Below are 22033 nucleotides of genomic sequence, written 5' to 3'. Positions count from 1 at the left end.
TCTATGATAGATCACAGTTTTTTATTCTTAATGACATAAGCAGGAGAAAAATCTCACATTCATACTAAAAATTCCAACTAGACTCAACAGGAATGAAGTCTCTACTTGTAATGGAAAGTCCCAGCCTCCCGCTTCTGTCCAGTGCGCGTACTGTACACATCCACACTCACACTCACTCAAGGGTTCCCGGACCGGCTGTCCTGCCTGCGGAACTGAGGTAAACTAGCTCAGGTACTGACACTAGGAGGGTCTACCTTACGTAAGGTACAGGTAGAAGCTTGATTTCTAGGCCCAGGCCCGGGCCCACCCCGACCCTCCAATCCTAACAGGTATTTAGGCTTGAGGTTCACTCCCTCCTCAGCTGCACACACCGCCGGGTATGAACAAGGATCAGAGCTGTTCTGAGGGGTGGGAAGGAGCAGCCCCGCCACCGAACACTCACCCTCAGTCACAACGGGGAGGGGGCACCGGTTACATCTACATCACATTATTTATAAAATAAGAATTACATTTTATATAACGTGGCCAGAAGGAGCTCTAGTCCCCCAGGAAAGCTGCCCGGGACAGCATTTGAGCCTCCTCTTTGCACAGGCATAACTTAACTATACAGCTAATTCCTAGTCAATAGCATTTATACTTAACCACCTCAATGAACCAAGCTTGAAGGAATTTAAAAGGCAATTTAGCTTAAATACAAAAATAAATTTTTGTTAAAAAATGTTTAAATATTTTTTTCTTTTAATTTAGACACACGCATTCATACTTCTCCCAAAGAGGTTGGGCATGGCAGCAAGGCTCTTGGGCCTGGGGTATGTGGTTTCAGAAGGAAAGGAAAGGAAAGGATGGGCTGCGGAGGAGGACCCTGTTTGGGAAAAACAGGATTTTAAAAATATGGTTCATTAATTTAGGTTTTCTAACATCTGCTTTGGGTGATGTAGCCTCCAGTGAGGTCAGGTAAGTGGGACAGAAGCAGCAGAGGGAAGAAGGGTCTTTGCTTCCCCGGGGCCCCATCCTCCCGGGCTGCCAGCCCTTGAAGTCAGAACACCATTGGAAAATTCAGGAGTCGGCACTTGTAGCCGTCAAGTGGTGCTACTTTCCACATTCAATTAGCGAGGCCCCAGAAAACTTGAAACAGGAAGTCCGGCACTACCAACATGCCGCCACTCATACAACTCAATTCTTCCTCCAAACTCGATTCAAAGAGCAATACACAGAGTGTCAGACAAAGGAACACAGGACAAGGCTTGAAACATACAATCCTGGAGAGGCAGACGAGGGCCCAATGGGGCCAAAGGGTGGCTGGGCGAGGAGGCAGCTGAAGCAGCGGTGGGCATCCTGCCTGCTCCAAGAGCTTCTCCCTCCTGGAGCGAGGTATCTCACCCCTGGCTCTGCCAGGCTAACAGTCTTGAGCCACCAAGCTTTGAGGGGCCAAACTGGCAGAGGGTTGGAGATGAAACATTGATTCAGGCTTGGCAGGAAGAAAACGGCAGGAGCAGCACCCACTGGGGTCTCCAAGGCAAAGCTAGATTCAAGGGCATTTAAAAAGGAATCAATCCTGCAAGGAACCGGTGAGGGACACAGCAGCAAGAAATGGGGAAACAGAGTCCCCAGAAGGGACCAAAGGAAGAGAACCGCTTCTCACAGCTAAGCCAAGCAAGGTCAAGCCTTAGGGATAACCCATTTCCCAAATCCCATCAGGTACACACCAGCGATCCAGGCGGGCTGGACCCTGCACCCTCCAGCCACGGCGGCTCTTGGGGAAAGGTGGAAGGGGCGCCTGTCTAAGGGCGTGCTAAGCGGGAGTCAGGGCAGCGGACGCTATGTACAGGTGTTTCCTTAGTTCTCCAGCCTCCCCAGTGGAACTGTTCAAGTAGAGGTCCCGGGCTTTGGCCCTCCGCATCCTGCTTCCCCATCCCTGAGGCTTGTGCTTCCTCTAGGAGAAGGGAAAGGGCCCCAGGGCTGCCACTACCCCCTGGCGGCTGAAGCCAGAGATCCGGGGTAGGTTTACTTTATGCAACTCGAAGGGTCAAAGGCTCTTCCCAGCAGGTGCCAAGGTCCAGATTAAGGGAAGGGGTGGGGGAAACAGGGACAGGGGACAAAGGCTATTTTTTGCGGTTGTGCTGCCTTCGGGCCTGCAGTCGCTGTCGAGCCCCTGGGGTCTTGGATCCCGCACCAATGGAAAATGAAGGGGCCGCCGATCCTGGAAAGATTCAACAAGACCTCATCAGGGCAGCTGCTACCTGAGACCCCGGCCCTGGGGGCCCCAATCTCTGGAAGGCTAGGCCAGTAACAAACACAGGGTGCCTCAACAGGGCTTTCCCCGCTGCATCACAAACACTGTACGGGAGGAGCCTCCTGAAATGCAAACTCCCAGAGAGTCTCAGAGCAAGGCCCACGAATCTATTTTTGCCTGGCTTCCCATGGGACGGCAAAGTTCCGCCCTGGATGGCTCCTCTCTGATCTCTGCCATCCAACTCCCATCCCTGGGCTGTGCTGGACTCCTAACCCGAATTGTCTTTCCTGTGCTGGACCTGATCTTCACCGGGCCTCAGAGGGCCAGGAGCCTGCCACCCCACCCAAACCCTCCTCAGACAGAGGAGCAGGGCCATAGGGCAGCTTGCTGCTTACCAAACGGTCCAATGCCAACAAAGCCTTGGGCAGGTGTTGAGGATGCCCCAAAGGAGAGGCTGCTGCCTGATGTGCCCACTCCAGGCGCAGGGGTGTTCTGACCAAAGGTGGGAGTGGCGGTGCCTGGAGTGAAGAGAACAGAGAGCTGCAGAGAGCTGGCCAGTGAGCAGAGGGCGGAGGCAGGCGAGGAACCGGGCAGGAGCCTGCACTCTGCAGGGCACCTCCCACAGGGCCCTCAGCCCCATTCCTGCTCCTTGGGCACTCCTTCATCAGCAACTGAGCCAGACAACCGAGTCTTCATGCTGGGTGCCCCAGCTCAGCCTGCTCCTCCCACCTGCTAATGGCCCTGCCATGGCAGAGAAAAAGCCCTCCTGACCCGCAGCCGCCTCGTGGGCCTCTGGACCACCGCTGTAGAGGGGAGGACTCTGGGGCCCCCGCCTCCTAGTGTACCCGGGTTGGCCACCTCCTCTCTTCAGGCCTTTTCCCCCAGCCACTGTCTCCTCTCCTGTGAAGCCTGCTCTGTCCACCCCTCATCTTTTGTGATGCCCCCTGGTACCCTCCCCTCCCTGGCCTTGCCCTGACTGGCTCTGGCTGCCTGCCTGATGCCCTCTCTGGCAGCCCCTGCTCTCAGGGCTTGGCCTCCGGCCCGGGCAAGGGGAGGCTCCCTGTGCTCCCACGCTGCTTCCACACAGTTTCTCTTCCTTCCCTAAATACCGTAACTCAAGTTTAAATCATCACTTTATTCTAATCCGCCGTGTCCTTGTGTCACCTGTCAAATGCCAGGTCACTCCCCGATTCACAGAGGACCCTTGGCTCACTGGCCTCCTCCCCATCACCACTTGTGGTGACCTCGCCCTGTGAGGCTGACTGATAGTCCTCTTAGCCCCTCGACCTTGCCACCCCCATGACCTCCTCTCCCTGACCCCTGCCACCATTCCTGTGGTCACACTGTCACCCAACTGCTCTGGCTCCTAAATCTCCTGCAGGCACCACCCCTCCTGCATCTGACTTCACCTGCTCTGCACTCCTGCACCCGCTGAGCCGCACTGGGGTACTGACCCGCTGCCCCTCCTGCTTTGCTTGCTGGGGTCTCCACGGCAGGGTGGCACCAGCTGTCCACTGACCTTAGGTCTACACCCACAGTGTTGCTGGGAAACACACACACCATGCTAACTGGCCTCACTTTAACTTCACAATCACCATTTTCCAGCCCACAAACTGCTGGAAAGTGATTACACTTTTTAATATGATGTTCCTTTCCCCCACTGTCCAAAATGACTTTCAAAAGGCCCCCCCCCTTTTTTTTTTTGAGACAGAGTCTGTTGCCCAGGCTGGAGTGCAGTGGCAAGATCTTGGCTCACTGCAAGCTCCGCCTCCCGGGTTCACGCCATTCTCCTGCCTCAGCCTCCCGAGTAGCTGGGACTACAGGCGCCCGCCACCACGCCTGGCTAATTTTTTGTATTTTTAGTAGAGACAGGGTTTCACCGTGTTAGCCAGGATGGTCTCGATCTCCTGACCTTGTGATCCGCCCGCCTCGGCCTCCCAAAGTGCTAGGATTACAGGCGTGAGCCACCGCGCCCGGCCAAAAGGCCCCTTTTTTATACACTTTATCCCGACCCTCTCCCAGATTTTCTCTGCTACTTCACAAAGAAAACAGAACCCATGAGGTCTACATTCATCTTCCACACAGGAGGAACCATCACTGCATCCTTCTGCCTGATTCTGCAATGGTTTTCCTGAACACTTAAGACCCCAACACCCAGCCCTGGCCACAAACAATCCTCTTGGCCTCCTTCCACACCACTGCCTCTGCTTTTCACCCTCCTGCCACGCTTGCCTTTGCTCTGCTCTTGAACATACCAAACATATTTCTGCCTCTGGGCCTTTGCATGCACCATCCTGTGCCTGAAAAGCATGTCCACTTGTGCTGTGCCCACCCCCACCCCACCCTCACACTCAGCTTACTTTGTTTTTTGAGACAGCCTTGCTGTCACCCAGGCTGGAGTACAGTGACATGATCTTGGCTCACTGCAACCTCCACCTTCTGGGTTCAAACCATTCTTGTGCCTCAGCCTCCCGAGTAGCCAGGATTACAGGTGGGTACCACCACACCTGGCTAATTTTTTGGTATTTTTAGTAAAGACAGGGTTTCGCCAAGTTGCCCAGGCTGGTCTTGAACTGCTGGCCTCAAAAGATCCACCCTCCTTGGCCTCCCCCAAAATGTTGGGATTACAAGCATGAGCCACTACACCCAACCCTCAGCTTACAATTGTTAATTACTCAGAAGGGCCTTCTTTGACCAGCTAAATCCACAACAGCTCCTCCAGTCCTTATTACATGTTAGCAAAACATGTATCATGCCCTGTCATTTCATTTAGTTCTATACTCAATGCCTGTCTCTTTACTGCCACATCATGAGCTCCCTGAGAAGGCAGGCTGCGCAGGCACAGCTCTTCAGTGTCCGGCCTGCAGCCCAAGTCCACACCCCTCCTTACCTCCAAACACAGGTTTGCTCTCAGGCGTGCTGCCCACGTTGAAGGCAAACGGTGTACTCTGGCTGGTGGTGCCCAGGGCGTTCTGACCTAAGCCCCCTGCGAAGGGGGTGGAGGTGGCTGTGGTCCCACTCTGTCCCGCTCCGAAGCTAAAAGCCCCAGAGGTGGTGCTGGAGCCTGGGGTGGCCACGTTGATCCCAAAGCTCCCACTGCCAGCAGGGGCCGCCGAACCCCCAAATGTGAAGGGTGATGGTGTTGTGCTGCCGAACACCGAGCTGCTGCTCCCGCTGCTGGCGGTCTGCGTGGTGGCTCCAAAGCCAGAGCTGGTGGCTGCACCGAAGGAGAAGACAGCAGTGGAGCTGCCAAAAGCGGGCTGTGAGCTGGCGGGAGTGCCGAAGGCCGAAGTCGTGGCTTTCAACCCAAATGCTGAGTGCGTGGCACCACCAAAGGTAGGATGGATGGGTGTAGGCACGTGCGCAGGCACGATCTTGATCGTGGACGCAGGTGCAGGTGTGGGTGCAGCAGCTGGGGCTGGGGCTGCGGAGTTTCCAAAAGTGAAAGAGCTGCCAAAGCTGGGGGCAAGGGCCGGCTTGGCGGGCCCCGGCGGCTGCCCCTCAGCGGCCCCAAATGCAGGCTGGGGGTTGGCTCCTGGATATGATGGGAGTGGGGACTTGGCGCTTGAGCCAAAGGGAATGTTGAATGTGGGGGTGCTCGTGTTACTGAACGTCAGAGTGGGCTGGCTGCTGGTGGCCGGGGCGGAAGTGGTAAGGGTGCTGCCGAAAGCACTAAAGCCGGAAGCGCTGCTGCTGGTGGCCGTTGGCACGGCAGTGGGCAGGGACTGGCTAAAGGTGGTGACTGTGGTGGTTGTGGGCAGGGCAGGAGGTTTGCCAAACTGGAATATGGAGCCCATGGCCGGGGTGAAGCTGGCAGCAGAGGCCTGGGGCGCCCCGAAGAGGAAAGGCTGTGAGGTGGCAGTGGCGGTGCTGGTCGTGGTGCTCACACTGCTGCTGCTCACACTGTTTACGCCAAAGCCAAATGCAGGCTTCACAGCAGAGTCTGCGGATGGACTGGCGGTGGTGACGGGAGCCACGGCAGAGGTGGCGGTGGCCAGGCCAGTGAAGAGCGGGGCAGTTGTGGTGGGAGCAGTGGTGGGAATAGTTGTCTGCTTGAAGAAGGGAGCAGACAAGGGCAAAGATGCAGGTGGCCCCATGCTGCTAAAGACAGGCTGGAAGGTTGGGGCTGTGGTGCTGGTGGTTGTGGGGAGGGAGGAGCTGGAGGGCGCTGTGGCTGTGACTGAAGGGCCAGGCGGTGTGGGGCCTTCCTTCTCACTCTTGGGTGGGGCCATGAAAATGGGCTTGAACATGGGAGATGCTGAAGACGCGGCAGGGGCGGGAGGGCTGGAAGGTGAGGTGCTCTGTGTTCCAAACAGGAAGCTTTGCTTGGGGGCGGGGGACGGGGCAGATGTGGCTTGGGGTTTGGCAGCTGTCTCTCCCTGAAGGGTTGGAGGTGACTTGGTGTCAGTGGCTGGTACTGTGGATGGAGCAGGGATCAGCCCCAGCAAAGTGGTCGGGGGTTTGGAGTCTAAGGAGGGGCTGGGGAGGGGCCCTGGCAGCCCTGACTGTGGTAAGCCCAGAGCGGGCAGGAGGCTGGGCGTCTTTGGAGGCGAGGGGGCCTCAGTGGTTGCTGCTCCAGCAGATTCTGGAAGAAGAATAGAAAATGTGAATTTGGAATAAATACTTCGAAGGTGATGGTATTCAGTATTTCAGTATCCTCCCCACGCCTACCACAGAGCCTGGGATCCAAGAGTCAGTCAAAAAACTCAGCTAAGTCTACACTACAGGCCTGTACAGTAAATCAAGGACGTGTTCATTATTTCTACCACACAGATCATCAGACAGAAGAGGATAAAATGGGGCCTAAATGGGGGCCTAATGTGTAGAGACTAAGACAATCCAATTGTCTGAACTCTGAAGTTCACGTACGAATCTAGATATACTTTATTTTTCGCCTACTAAGCTCACCTGCCAGGCGCTAAGAGCATGCAACTGTGAATGGGGAAGTCTCTGCCCTTGAGCAGGGAGGTGGAGTGTGATTCCCAGGTCACCGTCTGATAAAGAGTGTGAGTGCACAGGGCCATGAAGGCCTGGGCTGGGAACACCAGCAGCCCTCCAAGTGCTGGAGGAAAAGGAAGCAGTGCTGTTCTGGACTGGTGGTTCTGATAGGCAAGGATATCCTGACCACATCACCCACATTCACACTTCAGAGGCGCTACACCAGGAAGATCGTTCTCATCTGACAGATGAAGAAGCAGAGGCTCAGGGCAGCTATGAGCCAGGCTTCAGATCCTAAGTGTCGCAGCACCCCTTCCCTAACACTCCCTGATGCAGGCTCCGGCGCGTTAAACGTGGGCCCACTCCGGTGTGCTGAGTCAGGGTGCGTTTGGTCTGCAGAGCAATCTCCAGTGACTGACAGGCATGACGCCCTTACTCTAACCCAAGCAGGGGATGCTAATCAGAAGGCTGGATCCAAGGGCCCCACTCCAGCTCACCTGGGCAGGGTGGCAGGTTCGGGGGACTCTGCATCTTCTTCAAGCTCTCTAACAGTGGGTTGGTGCTTGGGCCTGGGAGGGAGGTGGGTGGGGAGGCAGTTGCAGCAGCAGGCAGGGTAAAGGTAAACGAAGGCTGAGTGGTAGGTGGGGTCTCAGTGACAGAGTTCGAGGCAGCGTCTAAGAAAGAAAGAAAGAAAGAAAGAAAGAAAGAAAGGTGAAGCAGTCCTGGCTTGTCTGGGACTTCTTTCCAGATGCCTGTTGGAGAGCAGGGTCTCAGCACAGCTCACGGAGGACTGCCTGCCCTCAACTGCAATGGTCACTGCTATTCCATGAAGACCAACACGGATTTCTCAGGTGAGAAAGAGCACAAGAAAACATGGAACCCTACTTGGGATTCTCCCAGAGAAACCATTTTTTCAAACACCAAAATAAAACCAAAGAAAACAAGACACCTGACACCTCTCGAGTGTGCAACGATCTGTGCTCCTTACCGCTCTTGTCCTCCAAGGCCTTGTTGAACCACTGTAATGAAGCCTTCTTCTCTAAGTCTAGGTCCTCGGCAGTGATCGAATAGCCAAGCTGGGGAGGTGGAGGCTACCAAAGAGAAAAAGAAGAAGTCAGGCCAATCAGAAAAAAAGGGAAGGCTGGGCATGGTGGCTCACGTCTGTAATCTCAGCCCTTTGGGAGGCCGAGCCAGCTGGATCACTTGAGGTCAGGAGTTTGAGGTCGACCTGGCCAACATAGTGAAACCCCATCTCTACTAAAAATACAAAAAATCAGCCAGGCGTGGTAGCGTGCGCCTGTAATCCCAGCTACTTGGGAGGCTGAGGCAGGAGAACTGCTTGAACCCAGGAGGCAGAGGTAACAGCCAAAATAGAGCCACTGCACTCCAGCCTGGGTGACAGAGTGATGCTGTCTCAAAAAACAAAAACACAGAAACAAATTAGAAAAAACTAGAAGAAACTTGTCCTTAGTGTTCCTAAGACTTAGGAAAGCTAAGCCAGGAGGGCAGGAGTAGATGGACAAGACCATACCAAGGTCAGCTGTTCCCCTCGCCGAGAAGGCAGCAGCTGAATTTTCCGCTTACGCTGCCCAGAGTTGCCAGGTGTAGACTGAGAATTCGAGTTTTGTTTCTTCCTTGGGGTTGTATCTGCAACTAAAGAAAGAAATCAAGACTCGTTTGCTTCCTTCCGTCTTCCAGAAATGGATGGTTTTGTCTACCCACTTCATATTTAACACTGAGTTTTCACTGGGTATCTCTGAAAAGATTCGATCTTCTTTGGTTTGGTTGCTTGGATGGTGTTTGCAAGATTAAGGCGTGCACACAAACCGCTTACTGCGCCGTCATTACCAAGATTACCCAGGGGTGACTCAAACTGAGCTTACCTCCATCCAGTCGTTAATACCCATCTGTAACCTTTCTCTCTCATCAGACTATAAACTTCTGAAGGAGAAGAAATCTCTCTTTGTATCTAGCATGCCTTAGACATAGTAATGCTCAAGACATTTTCCCAATAGGTATTAATCTCTATATCCTCCACAAACACCTCCACCATCAGCAGCAGCAGCCCCTCCTCCTGGCTCAGCAACCTACCCTTTTCTCCCTGGGACTCCTTGTCCGCCGCCAATGGAGTTGAGGAACTGGAATGATGACATAGCTCCTCTTCTCTGTCGGGAGAAAAGGAACAGTTTAGTCTAGAAAGACTTCTAGGCTGAAGTATTAAATAATTTCTCACACCCTCCTAACTACCAAGTGGCCAATGTCTAAAACAACTATAATTTAAGATCTCAGCATGCCAGGATAAAAAAAGTCAAAAGGAAATTCCAACAGAATGAAGGGAGGCTATTCACAGAGGCCATGGAGACAGCTTTTGTCTTAAAACAAGCACAAAACAATAATCTTCAAACCTTACTTACAACCTACCAAGTTCCTGGGAGTTCTAGACACACATGTGATCCCTGAGGGAGTGGCGTTCCAGCCAACTGCAAGCACCTAGGGGGTCAGCTAGAGTCAAGAACCTGAAGGCAACTGCCCACTGACTTGACTCTGCTCTCCACTCTGCATGGCCTCTGTGCTTGCACCCGATCCCTCATGCTGGAGTGGGAGGCGACAGTCAGAGGCCACTGGAGTCAGTATCCAAGACTGTAGGGATGACAGTGGTTCAGGTGGGTGCTGCGTTGTCCCTCTCAGGGACTTAGTTTCTTTGATTCTCCAAGTCACAGCCGCACAAAGCCTAAGAGCCCGGTTCATTTCCCACCTTTCCTCACCCCCATCTGTCCACGCAGCAAATGAAAACTGCAGGAGAATGCCGAGTACCTTATTTTCTTTGCTGGCCTCTCTGGTGTCTGGGAGCGGGATGAGGCTGGGCTAGAGAAGGGTGATGAACTGGGGCCACTTCTCTTCCAGAGCTAAAAATCAAGAGGGACATGACTGAGCCTGCTGATAACTTAGCATCTGACCTTCAACATGACAAAGTCTCTTTTTAAGTAACTAAAAAAATATTTTTTGTGGTTAAATGGTTAGTCATGCCTGTAATCCCAGCACATTGGGAGGCCAAGGTGGATCGCTTGAGTCCAGGAGTTTGAGACCAGCCTGGGTAACATAGCGAGACTCTTGTCTCTACAAAAAATCGAAAAATCAGTTGGCTGTGGTGGTTTGCATCTGTGGTCCCAACTACTCAGGAGGCTGCAGTGAGCTGAGATTGCCCCACTGCACTGCAGCCTGGGTGACAGAGCGAAACCCTGTCTCAAAAAGAAAAAAAGAAAAAAAGAAAAAAATTTGTTTGTGAAGAAAGAGCCCTGAAAAGAAAGTCAACTGCCAGTATTAATTATGAAAGCCCAAAAAAAAGAAGTCTATAAAAGTAATGGAATGTGAATAAAGGTAGAAGGGATGGACGCACTTTTTGCATGTATTAAGTGGAACGTTAGACTCAGTAATGAAGAGTCAGGACACATTCAAACCTATGCTAGACTCTCTATGGCAAGGATAGAAGTAAATTAAAGATAATCCAGTAAACTAATTTAGTCCTGCTTTCATTAAATTTTCGATTTTAATTTACTAACTTCATCTTAAAAATATGCCGTCATAGCGTTTATGACTTTTGCAACAACTAGCATTTATCATTATGTGGTGATTACCCATACATACATCTTCTACCAAGCGAGTTCTTGACAGCAAAGATGGTGTTTCCATCTCTGCATCCTCCACAGACCAGCAGCAAAGTAGCTGGCACATAGCGGACACGGCAAATAGTCTCCGAAGTGCTGAGCCTAATTACAAAGCCACGAAACTGTCACCTCAGACCGTCTTTCCTGCTTGAAAAGCTGCTAGTGATTTCTTACCCAGTACCAGCTACGTCACATAAGTACAAACAGGAAGCCAACAATGCTTAATAAGAGTTCAAAAGGGAAAAGAGAAAGCTTCAGACAAGTGGTAAACAGTGGAACAGTTCGGTGAGGTTACCATCAGAAAGCCGGGCCTGGGAGGAGCTTGAGAAAACTGCTCACCGCAATAACAGTTGAAGTTATGCTCAAACAGCAAGAAAGGCTAGAGCACATGGTTTAAAAAACATGGGATTACAGGCATATAAAAAAGCAGAATACAAAAATTCACCAAAGTGATCCAAGGATTGAATATATAAGCAGCATTTTCAATCACTTCAGATCCCTGACACTAGCTTGCTGGTTCTCACATGACTGCTCATCAGTCACCTGTGGAACTTTTTTTTTTTTTTTTGAGATGGAGTCTTGGTCTGTCGCCAGGCTGGAGTGCAGTGGCACGATCTCAGCTCACTGTAACCTCCACCCCCTGGTTCAAGAGATTCTCCCGCCTCAGCCTCCCGAATAGCTGGGATTACAGGAGCACGCCATCACACCCGGCTAATTTTTGTACTTTCAGTAGAGACGGGGTTTCACCATGTTGGCCAGGATGGTCTTGATCTCTTGATCTCATGATCTGCCCACCTTGGCCTCCCAACGCACTGGGATTACAGGTGTAAGCCACCACGCCTAGCCACCCGTGGAACTTTGAAAGCACACAGATGGCCAAGTGCGGTGGCTCACGCCTGTAATCCTAGTACTCTGGGAGACTGAGGCAGGAGAACTGCTTGAGCCCAGGGGTTTCAGACCAGCCTGAGCAACATAGAAAGACCATATCTGTAGTTAAAGCAATAAAATTAAAACAAAAACATAAATGTTGCATTTTTCTTCACAATGTGCTCCAGACACTGAGGGATACACATCACTGAGTGAGCAAGGGTCAGAAATGCCAAAGGGGCTGGATGACGTGGCTCACACCTGTAATCCCAGCACTTCGGGAGGCTGAGGCAGGAGGATCACCTGAGGTCAGGAGTTCGAGACCAGCGTGGCAACATGGTGAAACCTTATCTCTACTAGAAATACAAAAATTAGCCAGGTATGGTGGTGCACGCCTATAATGCCAACACTTTGGGAGGCCAAGGTGAGAGGGTCACTTGAGCCCAAGAGTTTTGAGACCAGCCTAGGTAACATAGTGAGGTCTAATCTCTACCAAGAGAAAAAAAAAAACAGAAATGCCAAAGGAGACTGTAATGATTAGCTAGGATTGGAAGACGACTGGACAACTAGTTTAACAATTAGGGGAAAAAAGTATTACTCCTCTACTTCATTGACTGTACATACACACTCATTTCAGATATAACAAGACAAGGATGTTTATTATCATGTCTATTCAACTTATCAAGTCCTAGCCAAGTGCAATAAGACATAAACAGAATAAGATTGCAGAGGAAGAGAAAAACTCATTATCATACACATAAGTGTATGATACACATTATACACACATAAGTGTATATACTAAAATCCTAAAGAAAATACAGATTTAGCAAACTTTCTGAATACAAAATCAGTTGTATTTCTACACATCAGCACAGTCAATCACATTTTGAAGGCACTATTTATAACAGCGTCAAAACCATATACCTAGGGCCAGGCGCCGTGGCTCACGCCTGTAATTCCAACACTCTGGGAGGCCAAGGCAGGACGATCACTTGAGGTCAGGAGTTTGACACTGGCCTGGCCAACAAGGTGAAACCCTGTCTCTATTAAAACTACAAAAAATAGCCAGGTGTGGTGATGCGTGCCTATAATCTCAGCTACTTGGCAGGCTGAGGCATGAGAATAACTTGAACCCAGGAGGTGGAGGCTGCAGTGAGCCGAGATTGTGCCACTGCACTCCAGCCTGGGAGACAGAGTGAGACTCCATCTCAAAAAACAAAACAAAAACCAGATACCTAGAAATAAATCTAATAAAAGAGAAGTAAAACCTCTACAGAGAATTAGAGATGATGTAAATAAATGAAGAAGGAGGGACATGGTGGCTCACGCCTACAATCCCAGCACTCAGGGAGGCAAAGGTGGGAAGATTGCTTGAGCTCAGGAGTTTGAGACCAGCCTAGGCAACATAGTGCAACCGTGTCTCTACTGTAAGTTTTTAAAAATTAGCTAGGTGTGGTGATGCATGCCTGTGCTCCCAGCTACTCAAGAGGCTGAGGCAGGAGGATGGCTTGAGCCTGGGAGCTCGAGGCAGTAGTGAGCTATGATCATGCCACTGCACTCCAGCCTGGGTCACAGAGCAAGAACGACATTCATGTTCATAGATTAGAAGTAAACAAGGTCAGTATTACAACAATGTTAATTCCATTCAAAGTAATAAGTAGATGAAAGGCAATCCCAATCAGTATCTCAGAACTCTTTTTTTTGTGTGTGTGAAAATTGACAAGTTGATCTGAAAATTGTATGAAAAAGCAAAAGGCCAAGATACAAGACAGTCCTGAAGAGAAACGAGAAAGGGGGATGATTGACTCTATCAAGACTCAAAATATAAGGGTAGGGGTAAAACAAAGACTGGCACAAGGGGAGCTAAAAAAATAGACCAATGGAACAAAACAAGAGTCTAGAAATGGACCCACATATATACAGACACTTAGATTAGACAAAGACGGTGCTGCAGAGAAATAAGGATGGTCCTTTCAATAAATGTTGCTGAGATAAATGGGTATTTCTACAGTTTAAAAACAAAACAAAACAAAACAAACAAAAAAAAACCTAATTTTGATCCCAACCTCACACCATACACAAAAATGAAGTTCAGGTGTATTATGGATTTACATATAAAAGTAATAATAAAATAATAAAGCTTTTAGAAGAGAGCATAGGAGAAAATTATCATGACCTTAGGTTAGGTAGGCAAAGATTTCCTGAATACTACACAAAATATGCTAACCACAAGGAAGCAGAATGGCAAGAGCAGGACACTTTTTGGTTGCAACACATACATGACAGAGAGCTTGTATCTAGAATATAAAGAGTGTATTCAAATCTCTAAAAGACAACAGAAAAGAGCCAAGCAGTTTGAACAGGCATCTCACAAAAGAGGCTATACAAATAGCTAACAAACAGTTGGTACTTCTACATTAGCAATCAGGGAAATGCAAATTAAAACCACAATGAAATATTACTTCACACTTACCAGAATGGCTAAAGAGACTGGCAATACCAAGTATTGATGAGGATGTGGAAAAACATAAAAATCTCATATACGGCTGGTAAGAATATAAACTGGGCTGGGCGTGGTGGCTCACGCCTGTAATCCCAGCACTTTGGGAGGCCAAGGCGGGTGGATCACCTGAGGCTGGGAGCTTGAGACCAGACTGACCAACATGGAGAAACCCCATCTCCACTAAAAATACAAAATTAGCTGGGCGTGGTGGCGCATGCCTATAATCCCAGCTACTCGCAAGGCTGAAGGCAGGAGAATCACTTGAACCCAGGAGGTGGAGGTTGCCATGAGCCGAAATCGTGCCATTGCACTCCAGCCTGGGCAACAAGAGTGAAACTCCATCTCAAAAATAAAATAAAATAAAATAAAATAAAAATAAACCGAAACACTCCCTTTAATACATTGCTTAGAGGCTGGGCACAGTGGCTCACACCTGTAATCCCAGCATTTCGGGAGGCTAAGGCAGGCAGATCACTTAAGGCCAGGAGTTTGAGACCAGCCTGACCAACATGATAAAACCCCATCTCTATTAAAAATTTAAAAATGTAGCTGGGCGTGGTGGCGCACACCTGTAATCTCAGTTACTTGGGAGGCTGAGGCATGAGAATCACTTGAACCCAAGAGGCAGATGTTGCAGTGAGTGCCAATATGGTGCCACTGCACTCCAGCCTGGGTGACAGAGTGAAACTCAAAAAAAAAAAAAAAAGAAAAGAAAGAAAGAAAGAAATGGCTGGGCATGGTGGCTCATGCCTGTAATTTCAGCACTTTGGGAGGCTGAGGCGGGTGGATCACCTGAGGTTAGGAGTTCAAGAACAGACTGACCAATATGGTGAAACCTTGTCTCTAACTAAAAATACAAAAATTTGCTGGGTGTGGTGGCATGTGCCTGTAGTCCCAGCTACTAGGGAAGCTGAGGCAGGAGAATCACTTGAACCCAGAAGGTGGAGGCTGCAGTGAGCCGAGACTGCACCACTGTACTCCAACCTGGGTGACAGAGCAAGACTCCATCTCAAAACAAAACAAAACAAAACAAAAAACACACAAAAAAAACAATGGTTAGCAGTATCTACTGAAACTGAACATACACATACTTTATTGTACTAAAAGACTTAGACAATTGTTTATAGCAGTATTTATGTATAATAATCCCAAACTGGAAACCCAAATGTCCAATGGCAGAATGGATAAATTAACTGTGGTTATATGCACAGTGTGGAACAGTATATATCAATGACAATGAATTACCCACCAGTACGTGCAAGAATATGGACAAATCTCACAAGTAAAATGTTAAGTCAAACACCAAAGAATGCACGCTTTATTTGCACTCATATAAAATTCAAAAACAGGGTACACTATAAAAGGTGCTAACAGGAAGGAAAGAAGGAGCAGTGATGGGGAGTGGGCAGGAGGGAGGTTTCTGGGTGATGAAAATGTTTTATTACTTGACCTGGGTGGTGGTTACAATTTGTGTTTTTCTGTGTATTATACTCTAGTAAAAAAGGCCATCTAAAGAGTGAGGCAAATTACACGACACAAAATGCTATGCAAGATGTAATGGATAAAAGAGAAAAGAAGATGCTTTTTAAAAAGCAAATACGCGGCCGGGTGCGGTGGCTCAAGCCTGTAATAATCCCAGCACTTTGGGAGGCCGAGACGGGCGGATCACGAGTTCAGGAGATTGAGACCATCCTGGCTAACACGGTGAAACCCCGTCTCTACTAAAATACAAAAAAAATTAGCCGGGCGAGGTGGCGGGCGCCTGTACTCCCAGCTACTTGGGAGGCTGAGGCAGGAGAATGGCGTGAACCCGGGAGGCGGGGCTTGCAGTGAGCTGAGATCCGGCCACTGCACTCCAGCCTGGGCAACAGAGCCAGACTCTGTCTCAAAAAAAAAAAAAAAAAAAAGCAAATACGCTATGACTCTGTTATGTAGAACAGTCAAAAAATTCTGGGTATTATCTGTGTTTGCACACGGTAAGAATGTTAACAATGGGTACCTACTGGATGGAGACTCAGATTGCTGGGAGAGGAATTTTACTTTTTTACTTAAAAAAGCCAAAACCAGGAAAGGTAATACTTGCACATTACAGATTCCAACAATAAGAATGTACAGCAGGCCAGGCGCAGTGGCTCACATCTGTAATCCCTGCACTTTGGGAGGCCAAGGCAGGCGGAATCACGAGGTCAGGAGTTCGAGACCAGCATGGCCAACATGGTGAAACCCTGTCTCTACTAAAAATACAAAAAATTAGCTGGGCTTGGTGGCAGGAGCCTGTAATCCCAACTACTTGGGAGGCTGAGGCAGGGGAATTGCTTGAACCTAGGAGGCAGAGGTTGCAGTGAGCTGAGATCACACCACTGCACTCCAGCCTGGGCGACAGTGTGAGACTCCATCTCAAAAAAAAAAAAAAAAAAGTACAGTAAAAAGTAAATTTCCTTTTTATCTCAATAACGATTACCAGTTTCTAATATATCCTGTAAGAATTATCTTATGCATATTAAAAGATTTTTAAAAGCCCGAATAATAGAGGATACTATACAGTTCTGAGCCTTGTTTTTATGTAATTTCTTTTTGAGATCATTCTCATGAGTACTTATTCAGTTGCCTTATTCTTTTTCATAGTTACATAGTATATTTCAACTTACAGAAACACTGTAAGTTATTCAACCAGCTCCCTGAAAAGATAACATGTACATTGTTTCCAAAGCTGCTGTTATTAAAACAATGTTACATTAAATCCTTGTATCCATTTCCCAGTATGTGTGTAAGATAAATTCCTAAAGGTAAAGCTGCTTGATCAAAGGGTATGTGTATCTCTTATCTGGACAATTCCTGCCACACAACTTGTCCTCTAGAAAGCTGTACCAACTGACCCTCCCACCAGCAAAGCGTGAGGAGCCTGTTTCTTCTAGCACTGCACTTCTATGGTTTCTACTTTACGTTCAAAACTTTGCTTCCTTTGGAATAGGTTTCTCTACTACAGGAAAAACTCTCGAATGTGAGATTTGACTGTTAGCCCTTCAGAAAAATGGGTAAAGGATATGAACTAAGATTCATGGAAACAGAACTGAAAATAATCATTCAATATATGAACAGATGATCAAACTACTCATAAGGGACAAAAATTAGATACTTTTTTTGAGATGGAGTCTCACTCTGTCATCCAGGCTGGAGGGCAGTGGCACGAGCTCGGCTCACTTGACCTCCACCTTCCGGGGTCAAGTGGTTCTCCTGCTTCAGACTTCCAAGTAGCTGAGATTACAGGACACACCACCACGCCTGGCTAAATTTTTTGTATTTTTAGTAGTGATGGGGTTTTGCCATGTTGGTCAGGCTGGTCTCAAACTCCTGATTTCAGGTGATCCACCTGCCTCGGCCTCCCAAAGTGCTGGGATTACAGGTGTGAGCCACCGTGCTCGGCTACCTTTTTTTTTTTTTTTTTTTTTTGAGACAGAGTCTCACTCTGTCGCCCAGGCTGAAGTGCAGTGCTGCTATCTCTGCAACCTCTGCCTCCTAGGTTCCTGATATTCTCCTTCCTCAGCCTTCTGAGTAGTTGTGATTCCAGGCATGCGCCACCATGCCCAGCTAATTTTTATATTTTTAGTAGAGACACGATTTCACCATGTTGGCCAGGATGGTCTCGAACTCCTGACCTCAGGTGATCTGCCTTCCTCGGCCTCTCAAAGTGCTGGGATTACAGGCATGAACCTCCACGCCTGTCCTAGATACTATTTTTTACCTGTCAAATTGGTAAAAGCCCAGAGCTACAATAACCAAATCTGCTGGTGAGGCCATGGAGAAACAGTCCCTTCTCATACAACACTGAGGGGAATGCTGAGTGGTACACGCTCTGTAGGGGGATTTACCAATATCCAGCAAATTTACATGCGCATTTAACCTTAAACTTGGGAATTTGACTTCTAGGAATTTTCCAGAGGCAAAATTGCTAAAGGTGAAATGACATATGAACAAATGTATTCCTTGCAGCATTATCTGTGATAGCAGAAGACTGAAACAACCCAACCTTTGTCAACAAAGGACTAGAGTGCCTATCTAGTTGTAAGACAAAAGATGAGTTTCTGTGCACTGCTATGGAATGACCTCAACTGTATATTATGTGAAAAAGCAAGGCTCAAGTATGTATATACTGTCTACTACCTTAAATGTTAGAAAGCGGCGGTTTTCAGATACACTGATATGTGTATCGTTTAAAAAAGAACAACGAAGGATAATGAAAAAATAATAAAAATGGAGAGGAAGGAAAAATGCAGAGTGGAAAGGGATGGAAATTGAATTTTTTTTTTTTTTGAGACGGAGTCTCACGCTGTTGCCCAGGCTGGAGTGCAGTGGCGCGATCTCGGCTCACTGCAAGCTCCGCCTCCCGGGTTCCCGCCATTCTCCTGCCTCAGCCTCCTGAGTAGCTGGGACTACAGGCGCCCGCCACCACGCCCGGCTAATTTTTTGTATTTTTAGTAGAGACGGGGTTTCACTGTGGTCTCGATCTCCTGACCTTGTGATCCGCCCGCCTCGGCCTCCCAAAGTGCTGGGATTACAGGCTTGAGCCACCGCGCCCGGCCGGAAATTGAATTTTTGAGTTTATCTTATTTTAGTGTATGTTTTTTTGAAACAAGTATTTTACATAATTTAAAACAGAACTATTTCAAAAAGGAAAACATAGAAATCCCTGTAACTTTCAAACATACTGAACAAATGAACCTCACTGTATATAAAGTTGGTGTACCAAAGAACAATTAACATTACTTTAAAACACGATATATTGATTCCATGTCCCTAGGATTCACAGAGGGATATAAAGACAAAATGAATCACAAACAATTCTTTTTTTTTTTTTTTTTTTTTTTTTTTTGAGACGGAGTCTCGGTCTGTCGCCCAGGCTGGAGTGCAGTGGCCGGATCTCAGCTCACTGCAAGCTCCGCCTCCCGGGTTCACGCCATTCTCCTGCCTCAGCCTCCCGAGTAGCTGGGACTACAGGCGCCCGCCGCCTCGCCCGGCTAGTTTTTTGTATTTTTTAGTAGAGACGGGGTTTCACTGGGTTATCCAGGATGGTCTCGATCTCCTGACCTCGTGATCCGCCGGTCTCGGCCTCCCAAAGTGCTGGGATTACAGGCTTGAGCCACCGCGCCCGGCCCACAAACAATTCTTAAACTGACTACAGCAGTCTTAATAATGACAGTGTTAATAATGACACTGATACCGTTATTTGGAAATTGCATGGGCCAGGTGTGGTGGCTCACACCTGTAATCTCAGCACTTTGGGAGGCCAAGGCAGGTGGATCACCTGAGGTCACGAGTTCGAGACCAGCCTGGCCAACATGGTGAAACATCATCTCTACTAAAAATACAAAAATTGTTGTCCGGGCATGGTGATGGTGCCTGTAGTCTCAGCTACTTGGGAGGCAGAGGCAGGAGAATCGCTTGAACTCAGGAAGCGGAGATTGCAGTGAGCCCAGATTGTACCACTGCACTCCAACCTGGGTGACAGAATAAGACTCCGTCTCAAAAAAAAAAAAAAAAAATTGCGTGTACTAGGATCAAAGTAACTATAAACCGACATTTTCAGTGTAATACATAAAAATATAAAACCAATTACATAGAAAATCCTGCCATCATAAATATGAATTTGGAATATTATGAGTTAATTCTTTACATTCCTCTTTCTAGAGGATCTATCTTCTCTCTCCTAAACCTTAAGACTGTAGTCTCTACAGTTCTACATGGAAGAAACCAAAACTTTTTGAAGAAACAGCCAACTTCAGTATAGGCTAAAAAAGGACTTTGGGAAGGTGGGCAAAAAGCAATGAAGCTATCTGTCAAAGATGGCTGGGGTCAAAACGAAGGACATAGGAGCCAGTTTGGCTTCCACAGGCCAAAGCTGGAGAAGTTTGCATATCAAAAATAATAACTAGATATTACATAATATTAAGGCTAATAATTTAAGAGGGATAATGATATTACGGTTATTAATGTTCATTTATATGACTGTCAGAGCCTTCTGGGCTGATGAACTCGTCTCAAAATTTTCCTCCTCTCAAAAACATTTCTCCGTACATGCTTTACATCTTTTTGTCTGGCTGCTGCATACTGGGTACCCACTTATTAACAACCACTGTAATAGGTGCTTTTTAAATATTACCCTCAATCATTGCAACAGCACTTCAGAGATAAGAAAAAGAGATGTTATGTGATTTGTCTGCCCCAGACCTTATAGCTACTAGATGTCAGAGCCAAGCATTTTTTTTTTCCTTTTCTTTGAGACACAGTCTTGCTCTGTTGCACAGGCTAGTCTTGAACTCCTGGGCTCAAGAGGTTCTCCCACCTTGACCTCCCAAAGTTATGGGATTACAGGCACGAGCCACCCCACCCAGCCTCAGAGGCAAGATTAGAACCTAAGTCTGTGCAGCAGCAAAGCCTGCTCTGTTCCCTATACTGTGCGATAATCCCTTTTCCAAAAAATCATGACCACTTCTTTAAAAACCCTGCACTCAATTCTAAATGCCTACAGGATAAATCTCTTTTATGACCCAATACCACTTGGACTCAGTGTACCTTTCGAATCACCTTCCGTCCATTTATCTACATCATAGCTCTGTCTTGAATCAGCTCGCACACATGCACTGCTTTACATTCCAGGCTTTCTACTCCATTCCACTGGCCTATATTGATCACTCAATGATCTGTATTTTTTTTTTTTTGAGACGGAGTCTCGCTTTGTCACCCAGGCTGGAGGGCAGTGGCGCGATCTCGCCTCACTGCAAACTCCACCTCCCGGGTTCATGCCATTCTCCTGCCTCAGCTTCCCGAGTAGCTGGGACTACAGGCGCCTCCCACCGCGCCCAGCTAATTTTTTGTACTTTTAGTAGAGACGGGGTTTCACCATGTTAGCCAGGATGATCTCTATCTCCTGACCTTGTGATCCGCCTGCCTCGGCCTCCCAAAGTGCTGGGATTATAGGCGTGAGCCACTGCACCCGGCCTTTATCTGTATTTTCTATTAGCTTAGAGACAATTCTAATGTCTGACAGATAGAAGGTGATTAGCAAACCTTTGTTAATCAATTACTTTATTTAAAAAAATTTCTTTAAAAATTACTTTGTACAGACAAGGTCTCACTATATTGCCCAGGCTGGTTTTGAACTCCTGGGCTCAAGCAATCCTCCCGCTTTGGCCTTCCAAAGTGCTGGGATGACAGGGCTAAGCTACCACATCGGGAATGCTGGGAATTCATGTCCCCTACATTACAAGAGCTGTACTTGTACCTGTGAGATGCCTCGAGTGGAGCTGTAGGAACTGGTAATGGCATTGCGGCTGGAGCTAGGGATGCCACTTGTGTAAGCGCTTGTCAAGGAGCTCATAGAAGAGCTTCGGGATCTCTTATTCAAGTGGTCATCTGAGCTCTGAGAATTGAGGCCTCTCTTCAGAGACCCAGGCCTGATAAAAAGGAAGAAGACAGATGCTTTATTGAAGGCAACATTCTTTTATGGTTTCATCCATGGTCATAACATCTTTCTTAATAAACATGAAGGGAAGAGAATAATGCTTTTAATTTTTACTGTTAACAATCTGGCCAAATCTATCTGACAAAGTCAGTAAGAAAAGCCAAATATTTAAAACTTAAATGTATGATTCCATGTATAGAATATTCTGGAAAATGCATACCTATCTACAGTGACAGAAGGCAGATCAGTGGATGCCTGGGGACAGGGGTGGAATTGAAGTGAGGGATTACAGGCATGTGGGAACTTTTGGAGGTGATGGATGTTCATTATCTTACTGGTGGGATGGTTCCACAGGTGAATGCGTGTCA

General features: G+C 48.0%; 1 protein-coding gene and 1 long non-coding RNA gene across 4 annotated transcripts in view; one reads left to right on the top strand and one right to left on the bottom strand.

Annotated features, from left to right (window-relative positions):
- Positions 1–7: 7 nt before the first annotated feature.
- Positions 8–22033, bottom strand: part of POM121C (POM121 transmembrane nucleoporin C) — a 26574-nt gene continuing 4548 nt past the window's right edge. Inside the window, exons 5-13 of one of the 3 annotated variants that reach the window (XM_001110260.5) lie at positions 21486–21657; positions 9986–10077; positions 9263–9336; positions 8703–8824; positions 8160–8262; positions 7669–7845; positions 5124–6818; positions 2629–2751; positions 8–2200 (exon numbers count right to left, since the gene is read on the bottom strand). In XM_001110260.5, coding sequence (XP_001110260.3) covers positions 2103–2200; positions 2629–2751; positions 5124–6818; positions 7669–7845; positions 8160–8262; positions 8703–8824; positions 9263–9336; positions 9986–10077; positions 21486–21657 — 2656 coding nt within the window. In that variant the 3' untranslated portion in view covers positions 8–2102. The remainder of the gene's footprint in view (positions 2201–2628; positions 2752–5123; positions 6819–7668; positions 7846–8159; positions 8263–8702; positions 8825–9262; positions 9337–9985; positions 10078–21485; positions 21658–22033) is intronic. The other 2 variants (XM_028845669.2, XM_077996430.1) reach the window with 2 other exon arrangements.
- Positions 13179–14571, top strand: LOC144339781 (uncharacterized). The gene is made up of 2 exons (XR_013415156.1): positions 13179–14323; positions 14459–14571. It is a non-coding gene; the product is annotated as an uncharacterized LOC144339781 (long non-coding RNA).

Source organism: Macaca mulatta, chromosome 3 (assembly GCF_049350105.2).
Source record: "Macaca mulatta isolate MMU2019108-1 chromosome 3, T2T-MMU8v2.0, whole genome shotgun sequence".
Taxonomy (NCBI): Eukaryota; Metazoa; Chordata; class Mammalia; order Primates; family Cercopithecidae; genus Macaca; species Macaca mulatta.
This window is presented reverse-complemented; position numbering and strand designations above follow the sequence as displayed.